Raw genomic sequence first — 13,544 nt, forward strand, 5'->3', positions numbered from 1 at the left:
CTATCTAGTATTGTTGGACATATTAGCAATTCAGCAAAGTCCATGATCAAGGCAGAAAGTTACTAGCACCCTGCCTCAAGCCATAAGGAGAGATGGGGGAAAATGTTGTTATTATTTGGTATCTGTGTTTGTGTACACAAATAGACGCACAACTACCAGCTGAAAATCAGAAGCACAGATCTGAATCTGCAGGAACCTTTTAGCTACTATGGCTACTAGCTGTGCGTTGACGTGTCCTTTATTAATTTGACTAATCTGCCTTTAAAACCATCTAAGCCAGTAGCCATCACCACACTGAATTCATTGCATCACCTCGGGGTTCCCTATAATATTATCTCCTAATTTTTTCCACACCAGGCACAATTTTTTAAATCTCTGTCATTTGCTACAGCTGCTTTATCTTATCGTACCTTCTTAGGCTTGCTGACTTAAAACCAGGGCATTGGTGGTTGCAACTGACTGCAGTAAGGTGGCAATCGGATTCATACTCAGTGCTTCCTATCACCAGAAGTGTTTACATGCTGCTGTTGAAAAGGATATAGTGCCAGCACTTACCTGTTTAAGTTATTCCTTCAAATGAATGAGCTCCCATAACTATAAGGTACTTATCAACTGCACCAGGGAAGAATAATACTGTATAATCATTTTGTAATGCTCTTAAGAAAGAGGGGGAGAGAGTTAGGTAGAAACAATCTGGGATGCGGGTTTAAGAGGCTGGCAAAGAGAGGAGGGTTTGTTTGGAAGTCAGTTTCCACTGGATCCCATCTATAGGCTAATGCCTGGATACAACCCACAACATATTAACAATCTTGCCAAATTATCAGTGATATATCTACTTGCTGGTTGTAAAATCATACACAGTATTGCTATTGGCCTCTCCCACTGATTACCCTGGAATTAGATTATGGAAAACTAATGAAATAGCACTGGTCTTAATAATTATAACCTATTAACTATTTGAACTACCACTGTGACCTTTTTATTGTTATTTATTGTTTTTGTATCAAAAGCATTGCATACATTAGTATATAACTGATAAAAAAGGAGCATAAGCGGCTAAATATCTTTTGACCAAAAACAAGCAACAGCAACGGCATTGTCTGTAGCCTCCAACAATTCTTCCTCTGTACATGAGGCAGGGCAGAGTGAACAAACATACAGATGCCGAGTTGTCTGTTCTGTTCCACAGTCACACAAGGTAGGGGATTCTTTTAGGTAGTGCCATTTTGCCAGGTTGTCTTTTGATCTGCCCACTCCGCTTCTGAGTCTGTTCAGAGACTTCCAAATTGCCCACTCTTGGTTTGACCCTGGAGACAGACCCTGGGGGGGGGGGGGGGCATCCATCTGGGATTTCCTGGCTTATCTGTCCAGAGGGATACTCTTGCTGTTGCTGGGGGGATGTTAAGAGGAGTGGTGGTTCTTTATTGCTGAAGTAACTGCAGCAGTGCTTAGTACTAGAAAGAATGGCTACAGAAATTTATCAGCTGGATCCAGACTTTCAAGACCCATTGTCCGTCAGCATATGCAGCCTGTTTGCTCCCATTTGACTTCTAGTACTATATCTAAACAAACCAGAAAAGAGTTACCTACTGGTGTGCTGTCTAAATACAGGAACCTGTCTTCTTGATCTCATTATAAGCCAGGGTTATGAACAAGGGTTTCTTCTTGGTTTATGAATCACATCTTTTTGGGGGGCAAAAAGCTAGGATCTCAAATTTGGATGACATGCTAAAATAAATGGTTTTGAACTCGAACTTTCATTTACTGAAGCAAGAGAAACAAAACACCAATGAATAGGCAGCAAGATACTCACAATGAAGCATATGCATGGAGTATAATTTTAGAATGGAATGTAATCTATGAAAACTCATGCTACAATGCATCCATTACAATTGAAGGTGTCACAAGACTGTTGTTTTATTGCAACAGAATACCTTAAATGAGCTATGGCTAACTTCAATCTCATTTTACCTGTACATTCATCCCTTGTTATTAGTCTTATAATGATCACTCTCTTTAAATTGGTCTTTAATCTTTTGAAAAATTGTAAAGGTATTCCTGATTCATTTGACAGTCTATGTTAAAACTGCTATTTTAGGACAAGCACTTACAAAAGAATGTGGCAATTGCTGCCATCTTAGAAGCACTTTGCCTTCCACAGGGAGAAGGCCTCTTCTAAAGTGATGTTTCCTGTGATGAGCGTGCATCACAGGAATGTTATGGAGAATCAGCACGAAGCACTACTAAGCTTGTCAGAGTCTATCCTTAGAAGGGCTCGGTATTAGTGAAGATATGCAGCTCACTGACAGCCAGCATAGTGTAGTGGTTTGAGTATTCAGCTACAATTCTGGAGACCAGAGTTCAAATTGCAGATGGGCAATTCTCTCACACCAGAAGCAACTTGCAGTTTTTCAAGTTGCTCCTGACACGAAAAAAAGGGTTCAAATCACATCCCAGTCAAAGGCACCCTTGAGCAAGTCACACTCTCTCAGCTTCCGAGGAAAGAAGTGGTGACAAACCACCTCTGTCTTGGAAACTCTGTGGTTGGTTTATCTTAGGATCACCATAAGTCAGAAACGACTTGGAGACACACAATAATGACAGCAACAACCACAAGCTCATCAGCTGACTTTAGTCACTGTGAATAATAAACATACAAACTCCCACTGAATAATAAACATACACAGAACTTAATAAAATAGTTTTCTTTGGCTGAATGAATGACATTACTGCCCTTTTCAGTCTTTTCCCACAATTATTTGATAATAAAATCCTTGGAGCAAGGGCCCTTCAAAAATTTTTGTTTGTTTTAAAACACTATTTAGTATGTTTTGTGTGTGTGTGTGTGTCAGGAGCAACTTGAGAAACTGCAAGTCACTTGTGCTGCAAGTCCCTTCTAGTGTGCTTTGAAGGGACTCGCTGGCATGAGCCTCCCTCCAGCCTCACATGCTCTCCCTCACCTGCAGATGCGCATCACGCTGCCATGCACTGAACACACCTGTTCTCCCCTACACACTTGGAGTCTCAGAAACTGCCCTCCCTTTGGCTGAGAGGCTGGCCAATTACAGCAGGAGGAGGGAGGAGGATTCACCATCTGTTTCCAAAAAGGAAAAGGACAGGCGGAGAGATCTTCAGCCTTCTCTGCCAAAAGGGTTCCTAAGACCATCAGAAATATATGTTTCTGAGGAACTTTGGTGACCCCCCCCCCCCAGCTTAAGAGGGCCCCTTGGTGGCACAGTGGGCTGAACCGCCGAGCTGCTGAACTTACTGACCGAAAGGTTAGTGGTTCGAATCCAGGGTTCAGGGTGAGCTCCATTAGCCCTAACTTCTGTCAACTTAGCAATTTGAAAACATACAAATGTGAGTAGATCAATAGGTACTGCTTCTGTGGGAAGGTAACAGCACCCCGTGCGGTCATGCACGCCACATGACCTAGAAGGTGTCTATGGACAATGCTGGCTCTCCGGCTTAGAAATGGAGATGAGTACCACCCCTCAGAGTTGAACAACCTTTCGGTCAGCAAATTCAGCAGCTCAGCAGTTTAATCTGCTGCACAACCAGGGGGTCCCTGCCACATATTAGTCTGAAATCTTTTGAAGGGTGGTCCGCCACCCCTACCCTCTTCTTTTCTGTGTTCTCTCATGTTTTGCCTATATCCTGCAATCTGAAACTGACCCTACCACCAAAAAAGGGCAAAGTATTCCTCCAGAATACTGAGTAGCCAATTGAGTGGGGCCTAGGAAGCCAATCATGTGTTGTTTCTACCTATGCATGTATCTGAATAATCTAGATATGCACACACACACACACACACACATATTTCTATACTACCAAATGATATATAGCATATTTTCTATAGAGAAAATATATACAGTAGGAGGTACATAATTCTCGGGTGGGAGACAGCAGGGGAAACCATGTGCTGTAGGCTGTGTTTGAGAGGAAGGAACTGAGGATTGTGCTCATAAGGGTTGCCATAAATGGACAGGAGACCTGAAGGTGGCACATTAATATACACAGGGTCGATGTATATCGGGGAATTAACGCAGTTTTGACCCTATCCTTGAACCGCTATGGAATCCTGGGAGTTTTAGAAGCCTTTTCTGCAAAGAGGGTTGGGGCTTCCTCAAACTACAACTCCCAGGTTCCCACCAAGGCATCCAGCCTTGGCAGTTCAAATGAGGTCAGACTGCACTGACTCCACAGGACTTCTTCCTTCACTCCTCCTGCAGCCAGCTGGAAAGCGTGCGCGCTCCCGTCAAGAAGAGGGAGGCACGGGCACGCGCGCAAGGCAATGACGTTTCGCGTTCCCTTCTTCCCCCCCCCCCCTCCTCCTCCTCCTCCTTCCCTCCCTCCCTGTTTTTTGCCCTCCTCCCACCTTCTATTGGCTCCGCCCTCGTGAAACACCAGACGCAGGTTGGAGAGCTTTTTAAGATTGACAGATTTGGGGAGCCAATGGCGGAGGGGGGCGGGGCGAACTGATAACTCTGGGGTATTACTCAGAGCCTCTCCCCCCTTCCCCCTAGTGCCCTCCCCATTAGTCTCCTTGTGTAGTAGGAGAAAAAATAATAATAAGCTGGATCTCAATAATAACAACTGTGCTTGTTTCCTTTCCTACCAGACATGTTGTTGTTGTTGATGTTGTTGTATTATTATTATTATTATTAGACACAGCAGGTGATTTTCCCTTCAAACCCAAAACAAGGGGGCACCGATCCTCTCCTCCTTCAAAAGAATAGAGACAACACCAGAAGGGGAGTCCATTTGGTGGAGGAGGAGCAAGATTCCTCAGAGAGAGAGAGAGAGGGAGGGAGGATCACAGGAACGCAGAGCATCCAACACAACAAATAGGCAACTTCTCTTTGGCAACTCCTCAGTGCTACCGTGCTCTTGTTCATTGGCCTTGGATTGGTTGCCCAGTGCAGTTTTGTTCTACTCCTGCAGCAAGGCAAAACGCAAGGAGTACCAAGATATTATACACTATGTCTTGTAGTAAGTTTGTTGTGCTTGGCTTCCCTCCTCCTCCTCCTCCTCCTCGGGGAAATGCTCCCCACCCTCGTGACAGCGGGGAGGGATCCGAGAGTGGCTGAGAGGCAGGGCAGGCTTCTTTTTTCCGTGAGAAACTGCAAGTCGCTTCTGGTGTGAGAGAATTGGCCGTCTGCAAGGATGTTGCCCAGGGGAGCCCCGGAGGTTTTGAGGTTTTACCATCCTTGTGGGAGGCTTTTCTCACGTCCCTGCATGGGGAGCTGGAGCTGACAGAGGGAGCTCACCCGTGCTCTCCCCAGATTCGAACTTGTGAGCTGTCCGTCTTCAGTCCTGCCAGCACAAGGGTTTAACCCACTGCGCCACTGTAGGGCGGGCTACTACACGTAGGGAGGGAGGAAGAGGCGCCATAGGTCGCTGGTCACTCCTTGGCTCACTCCTATGGAATCCTGGGAGTTGTAGTTTGGGGAGCCTCTTGGTTGCCTTCAAAGGGTTCTTGAATCCGTGGGTACATAGTGGTCGGTGCTCTTTAGTTTTTACTGTTTGGTCTCCCAGAACAACAACTCACTCTTAATGATCCGCTGTGCGACTGGGGATAATGGAAACCGCAGTCCAAACAGCACTGGTGGGCTCTGAGGTTGGGGAAAAGGTTCAAGGACATTTTAAGGTCAGGCCTCATATCCGCAAGCCTTGTGTCTCAATTCAGACCCCTCTCTCCTGACTAAATAATAAATTGCAGCCTTCCAGATTATACTGTATCACAACTCCCATCACACGGTGACTAGTGCTGATGGGAATTGTGATACAGTATCATCTGGAAGGCTGCAATTTATTATTTAGTCAGTACTCGGAGAGTCACGTAAAATGACATTTTTATGTGTGTCAGGAGTGACTTGAGAAACTTCCAAGTCGCTTCTGGTGTGAGAGAATTGGCAGTCTACAAGGAGGTTGCCCAGGGGGCCGGATGTTTTGATGTTTTACCCTCCTTGCGGGAGAGGCTTCTCTTGTGTCCCCGTATGGGGAGCTGGAGCTGGCAGAGGGAGCTCAACCCGCTCCCCTCAGATTCGAACCGTGGACGGTCAGTAATCCTGCCTTTTAACCCACTGCGCCACCGGGGCCTCCAAATGTCATGGTGGGCGGCATTCGGCCAAGGGGCCTTGACACATGAGGATATAATACAAGAAGCAGGAAATGCCTTCCAGGCTGCCCTCCTGTCTCCGTCCTTTGGCTGCAGAAAGGGGTGGGGCATAACGTGAGCAAGCACTCCCCTCCGCCTGAGCGCCTCTCTGCTGACAGGATTCCGAATCACTCCCCCCGATGACGTAGTAGAGCAGAGAGCATTCTGGGAGACGTAGTCTTCACGCGGTGAGGGAGAAGGGAGTGGAGGGAGGGGCGTGGTTCCTGGAATGACGTAGGGGTTGACGTCACCGAAAGCCCCTTAGCAGCAGGGGGTGGGGTGGGGGGATGTCGAGAAGGGCTAATGCTCCCTGGCGCCGGGCGTGAAGGGGAGCCGGCGGCGGGGGGGAGCAATATGGCGACGGAAGGGGGTTGCGAGGAGACCCAGGAAATATGTGCTCTGAGGGAGCAGTCTTAGCAGCAGAGATTCAGGGCACGGCTTAAGCCAGCTGTCCCTTATAAACGGGCGGGGCCATGGTGGACACAGTAGGCGTTTTCCCCATTCCTTTTTCAGAAAGTACGCAAGCAGCTCCTAGGGAGGGAGGAGGAAGGAAGGCCTCAGCATTTTGTCCTTTGCGCCTTGAAAGAGCACCACACGAACCCCCTGGAAGCAGGAGGATGAAGAAAGGGAAGGGGGGGGGCTCGGTGGGAGGGGCTCGGAGCAGGTGCGCGAGGGGGGGACGCGGGGGAGGCGGGGAATGAGTCTTATTGGCAGGATAGAGAGGCCAATGGGGAGCAGGGACTAGGACAGGGGCCGAACGATTGGCAGGCGAGTGGGTGGGGCTGACGAGGCCTAGGGGCGGGGCCCGGAGGGGGCGGGGCGTGAGAGGGCATATATAGGGGCGCGGCGGAGGCTCGGGCGCTACAAGAAGGCGTCTCACAGCTGCTGAGGCGGAGCGCGCTGTCTCTGGTCCCGGGGCGTGAGAAGCGCAGTCGACCCCTTTTTTCTCCACCCCGGCTCGCTGGGTTATGGGGTTCCGACGCTGAGCCTCCCTCTCCTTTGCACTATATAGGCCCCGGGTGAGTGTCGCGAGAGAGAGAGGGAGAAGGGGGGGGCGGCCTGGAGATGGGGATGATGGAGGCGGCTTACCTCACCCTTTCCCCTTCTTGGGCTCCCCTCAGACTCACACAGCGGGCGAGGGTTCGAATTGAGTGAGGGGCGGGGGTGGGGGAAGGAAGGGAGCGGGGAGGCCTCGCCTGTGGGTGTCGGCCGAAGGATTTGACAGGACGGGGCTGCCTGAGGGTGTTGACACGGCCCTGCGAGGGGAGGGGGGAATTGGAGGAGGAGGGGGGACTGGTAGAACGGGAGGGAATGGAGGCGGGGAAACCTCTCTCTCTGTGTGTGTGTGTGTGTGTGGAGGCGACGTCGTGGGCCCAAGGCTTTCCTCTCACGGCAGGGAAAGGCGATCTCTGGGCCGGACCCGCTCGCGCCTCTCCCCCTCCCATAGAACTCCTCGGAGGGAGGGATGGAGGGGGAAAAGGGGGCGGGGCTGCTCCAGGGGCCTCGCGCAGCCCCTCCCCCGGAGGAGGAGGAGGAGGAGGGCGGCCACTTGGATGGCGGAGGGAGGGAGGGAGGGGCGGCGGAGGAGCCTGTCAGGGAGGCGAGTTGGCCAAGGAGGAAAGGAGGAGGGGGGGGGATGGGTGGCCACAGCCCCACGGAGGACAGAGAGGGAGGGCTTAACTGGTGAGCTGGTGGATTGACAAGATGGGGAAGACGCCTCCAAAGGTGGGGATGTCTAGCTAGCCCTGAGAGGAAGGGGCACTGCCTCTCAAAGCCCCCCTCTCTTCTGAGAAACTGAGAAAGGATTTTGAAAGAAGGGGGGCGAATAAGGTAAACACAGCGTCCCTGATCTAGGGAGGTAAACACTGCTCCTCTTGTGCCGAAGGCGATCTAGGGGGAGGCCTCAGCCTTCAGGAGAGGGGAGGATTGGGCCTGATTTCTGAGGAGAAAGAGAGGGATGCCCTCCTAGACAGGCCTCTTTTTCTTTTTCCCCTGAAGCTGAGCAGCACTAGTGGGATTCATTATCTAATGCAGAGGTTTTCAACCTGTGGGTCCCCAGATGTTTTGGCCTTCAACTCCCAGAAATCCTAACAGCTGGTAAACTGGCTGGGATTTGTGGGAGTTGTAGGCCAAAACGCCTGGGGACCCACAGGTTGAGAACCACTGATCTAGTGTGATGAGGTAGACAATAACAACAATTCTTTATTGATTAGTCAATTAGTCAATGGGTAGACTCTCCCCATCACACTAGAGCAGGCATGAGCAAACTTGGGCCCTCCGGGTGTTTTGGACTTCAACTCCCACAATTCCTAACAGCTGGTAGGCTGTTAGCAATTGTGGGAGTTGAAGTCCAAAACACCCGGAGGGCCCAAGTTTGCCCATGCCTGCACTAGAGAATGGATCCACTTTAAATCTGGTTTCTTCCTCCTGCAGAATTATTTAGATATGAGCCTTTAACAGCCTCACTAAACTACAAACCCCAGAATTCTGCTGGAGGCCGAAACCGGATTTAAAGTGGATTCTTTCTCTCGTGTGATGAAATAATCCGGATTGGGCCTGGTTCGGGAGGTGGAAGAGGAGAGAGAGGCCCTCCTAGACATGCCCCTTTTCTCTTTCCCCTGAAGCTGTGAGCAGCACTCTAATGAGACCCAACAGCCCGGTTATGTAACACTGTGGACTCTGCTTGAGGTCCCTCCTCGTTTCCCTGGCCCCCCTCGCTGCGTCACCACTGCCATGATTAATGCAATTAACAGGTTTAATTCCTTAAAAAGGGGGGCCTTGCTCAGTGTGGGAAATATTTTGACATGTTTAAGATTATTTTGTTTTGTGACCTTTTTCCACACTAGGGAAGGGAAAGAGTAAGGGTGACAATAATAACTTCCAGCATCTTTGAAAGGTATTATTTTTACTTGCATTGCTGGAGAGGTCAAACAGATGGATTAATAAATGATTTTTGTAGTTACCTATAGCTCCCCCAATCAGATCATCTGTACATATGTGTTCCATTTGTAAATACCTTTGTTTGCCCTTGATCTTTCCTTATCCCCACCCAGTGCTGATCCAGCAATCATTTAAAGGTCGTCTTATCGCACAGCTGGTAGTTCTCTTACCCAGTAAAGAGAGGAAATGAAAAGAGAAAAGGTTTTAGAAGCAGGGATAGCCTTGGAAAGCCAACCATTTGAGACAAGGAAATAATTTCCACTCACTTTATTGTGTCCTTGCTTACAGGTTTATAAATTTATTTAGATTTAAGTCTGTTTTATTTCTACAGAAGGACTGTTTGAAACCATAGTAAATGGGAGAAAATATAACTTGATGTTCAAAAAAGAAGAAAGCTCATATTTTGAGCCTTGTATTCTGTATAATATACTTCAGTGGCCATTATTCTTTGTCAATTTAGCTTTTTTATTTTATATTAACATTCTAGAGGAATTGGTTTAATGTTAATATCACTGAAATCAAAAGCTCTCATTTGTAATAATTGTATATGACTGATTTCCCTTTTAAATTATTCAGTACACTGATGCATTTACCATATTTTTCTCCTAAAGAATCTGTATTAGATTATTTTAATGGTTGTGTGGTTAGAATGTATTGTTTGTTGGATTATTTCCAGTGGAGTTTGGTGTTATGTATGCACATTGTGAAAATAATTCTGGGATATGTAGATTTATTATAGCTCCCCACTTTGGAAACAAAATGCAGGAATACTGGTATTTGCCTTTTCAAATTGGAGCAGTTTTAAAATTCTGCGAATACTGGCAATATCTGGCATTAGAAAGTTACACAAGTAAATGCTTTGAAAAATCTAAAAGATTTGAAAATAAATGTCACAACTGGGTTCTCTAAATCACCAAAAATAGGATATAAACTGAACCCTTGCCAGGCCTTCGACTGTTTGGATTATATCCTTAAAGTATGCTTTTGCTCAATGTTGTTGTTCTTGATTGCATACTGAGATTTAGAAATGCCCTGTTCAACACCTGTAATCCTCTTATTGTTACATTTTGTTCCATGGCAATATTGTATTTGAGCTTGATGTATTTTAGTGGTTCTCTCAAAAGTGATATATACATGTGCTGTAAATGTCATGCACGAAGTTTAAAAAAAATTAATGTATTTCAGATAAATTGTGAGACTTAGATGGTAGGCCTAGGTCTAGTTCATTTTACACTTTCCTTATCTGGATATTTCCTTTTGTTTTTCTTAAAGGAACAACACTACTCAAGGTGAAGAATAATAATCTACTAGAATCAGCACTTTGAACGAAATTTTGCTTTCCTGTGGTATTTGACCATTTCTTCCTATTTTTTGTGCTTTGAAACGGAGCCTTTGTGATTCTGTGCCGTAGCAGCTATGCAGCTTGAAATACAAGTAGCACTCAATTTTATTATTTCATATTTGTACAATAAGCTTCCCAGACGACGTGTGAATATCTTTGGTGAAGAGCTGGAAAGACTACTTAAAAAGAAATATGAAGGGCATTGGTATCCAGAAAAGCCATACAAAGGATCAGGGTTTAGATGTATACACGTAGGGGAGAAAGTGGACCCAGTTATTGAACAAGCATCCAAAGAGAGTGGTTTGGACATTGATGATGTTCGTGGCAATCTGCCTCAGGATCTTAGTGTCTGGATTGACCCATTTGAGGTTTCATACCAAATCGGTGAAAAGGGACCAGTGAAAGTGCTTTATGTGGATGATTCCAATGAAAATGGATGTGAATTGGATAAGGAAATCAAGAATAGCTTTAATCCAGAAGCCCAAGTCTTCATGCCAATAAGTGATCCAGCATCTTCTGTCTCAAGTTCTCCTTCACCTCCGTTTGGTCAGTCTGCTACTGTGAGCCCAACCTTTATGCCCCGTTCTACTCAGCCTTTAACTTTCACCACTGCCACATTTGCTGCCACCAAGTTTGGCTCTACCAAAATGAAGAACAGCAGCCGTACCAACAAGGTCGCTCGCACTTCTCCCACTAACCTTGGCTTGAATGTCAACGATTTGCTGAAACAGAAGGCTCTTTCCTCTTCCATGCACTCTCTCTATGGTCTTGGCCTCGGTGGCCAGCAGGTTCCACCGCAGCAGCAACCTCCACCTCAGCAGCAGAAAACATCTGCCCTTTCTCCTAATGCAAAGGAGTTCATCTTCCCTAACGTACAGGGCCAAGGTAGTACAAGCAACCTCTTCCCCAGCGACTCTTCCCTTAATCTGAGTCCTCTCCAGTACAGTAATGCCTTTGATATGTTTGCAGCCTATGGAGGTCTAAATGAGAAGTCTTTTGTGGATGGCCTGAATTTCAGCTTAAATAGCATGCAGTACTCTAACCAGCAATTCCAGCCTGTTATGGCTAACTAAAACAAATCATATTGTACAAGTTGACATGCACGTACCCAAGGGTGTATCTTTTTCACCTCTTGAGTTTTTTTTTTAAAGCTTGTAGTATGAATACGTTCAAGCTTGGTTAGATAAGGACGACATGCATCTTTTTTTTCATTTGCCAACCAAGCACAAAGTTATTTTTTACTGACTGTACATTAAATATTACTCGAGATACGGCCTCTTACAGTATTTAAGATATAGCAAGGACATGGCTGATTTTTTTATATATAAAAAATTGGCACTAATAAGTGGGTTTATTGGTCTTTTCTAATTGTATAATTTAATTTAGTACAAAGTTTGTAAAATATCAGAGTATATATTGTTTCTACAACATGGTATTGCATTTTTATCTTTTTACTACAGTGATCTGTGACAACTGCAGCAGTTTCATGTTGTATTTTTTTTACTGAAATTATAAAATCCATCTTAAAAAACATCAGTTCTAAAAAGTGTACAAAATATTCCTTAAGTGGTGGAATTCAAATTGTATGGAATACTTTTCCAAGAAAGAAACACAAATTGTATTTTCTGTTAAAAAAATTTAAAGATTTTTTGCTATATATTATGGAAGAAAATGTAATCGTAAATATTAATTTTGTACCTACATTGTGCAATACTTGAAAAAGGTATAAAAGTATTTTGAGTCAGTGTCTTATGTTAAAGAGAGGGACTGAAATAGTTTATATTAAGTTTGTATTAAAATTCTTCAAAATTCAACTACTGTTGTGGACTTCTTTTAATAGTCAGATTACACAGTATTGTGGTGCTAGTGATGTCTGTCTATATAGCTCTTCTAAAACTTACGTACTACATTTACCTATCGTGATGATGTGGTGTGTGAATTTAAGTTGTGACTAGCTGACCTTGTCTTTGTGCACTTACTTGGTGGCCTGTAATTGATATGGGAAGGCCAGATAAAGAAGAATGTGTCCTTTGTAGGAGACAGTGTGGGGTTGGTGGAGGTGGCAAGGAATTCTCTGATCCCACTCCCTTCATGTCCACTAAAGAAATGGTGGCTCACCAGGGGAGAGAAATCTTGTTGCACTTAGCAAAAGGTCCCAAGACGGATAGTCTTCGAAATTATCATTTTCCTGATCTAACCCCTATTTTCATAAATTAGAAACTAATAAGTTTTGAATGATCAGGGATAGAATTCTCTACTTCAGAAGAGGAATGAAACTGTCAATAAGTTATGTCTGGGCCGAAATTCATTCGTTTTGTGATAATATGTGAATAGAATCATGACAAGATGACTTTGGGATCCAAGTAGCATAATACAGGTTTTTGGAACCAGTGTAAAGAATTAAAAGCAAGTTTGAAGCAAGACAGAAGTATAGGTGTTTCCAGACTCTCCAGCTAATTTGACTAATCTGTTCTTGTGCTACTTCGTTTTTATACTTCACAGAATCTTCAGTTGATTTTGTAGCACATGTCTATACAACTGATTTTCTACAAACCCCATTGAGATAAAAAGATCTTGAGTCATTGCGTTGCTGACTTTTAAGTTGGGGTGGGGTAGATGTTTCCAGGTTTTTGGAGGCGAACCAAGCATGCAAGTCACCATAGTGAGCTTTGTTTTGGGGAGGATGGAATAAAGCTGTGAAGAACTAGGCCATTAAAGGGAGTAGACAGAAGCTTTGACACTGCCTTCTGTGAGTTAATTAAATAGCTGTCAGAGCTTGGGGTGTTACCTTTTGTTTTAAATCTAATCTAACTCGTGAAGAGCCAGAGAATACATGAAGCTCTTGAATATATTAAGATTCAAAACATTTAAGGGAACCTTGAACTCTAATCATGTATCTATAGTATTGCCCACTTTGCTCCCAAACCAGCATTGTTCCAAGTCCTAGATATAATTTCAAAGTGGATTGAACTTCAAACTTTATACATGCTTGTATCGGTGAAAAAGATCAACTCACATCTATTTCAGTGACCAAGTCTACTATCTTCAACAGGGAAACATTTCCTTTCTTGAGGCATGAAGCTTTCCAAGAGAAAAATATCA

At 45.2% G+C, this 13,544-nt stretch overlaps 1 protein-coding gene across 1 annotated transcript; it reads left to right on the forward strand.

The window, feature by feature from the left end:
* The first annotated feature begins 7,012 nt into the window (after positions 1 to 7,012).
* Positions 7,013 to 12,256, forward strand: TOB1 (transducer of ERBB2, 1). The gene is made up of 2 exons (XM_060764784.2): positions 7,013 to 7,179; positions 10,373 to 12,256. The coding sequence occupies exon 2, from the start codon at positions 10,517 to 10,519 to the stop codon at positions 11,513 to 11,515; it is 999 nt and encodes a 332-aa protein (XP_060620767.1). The 5' UTR covers positions 7,013 to 7,179; positions 10,373 to 10,516; the 3' UTR covers positions 11,516 to 12,256.
* Positions 12,257 to 13,544: the final 1,288 nt, after the last annotated feature.

Source organism: Anolis sagrei, chromosome 2 (genome assembly GCF_037176765.1).
Source record: "Anolis sagrei isolate rAnoSag1 chromosome 2, rAnoSag1.mat, whole genome shotgun sequence".
Taxonomy (NCBI): Eukaryota; Metazoa; Chordata; class Lepidosauria; order Squamata; family Dactyloidae; genus Anolis; species Anolis sagrei.

What these genes read in the sequence shown, in the direction of transcription:
- TOB1 (XM_060764784.2), top strand. Translation starts at nt 10,517, where the DNA reads ATGCAGCTTGAAATACAAGTAGCACTCAATTTTATTATTTCATATTTG.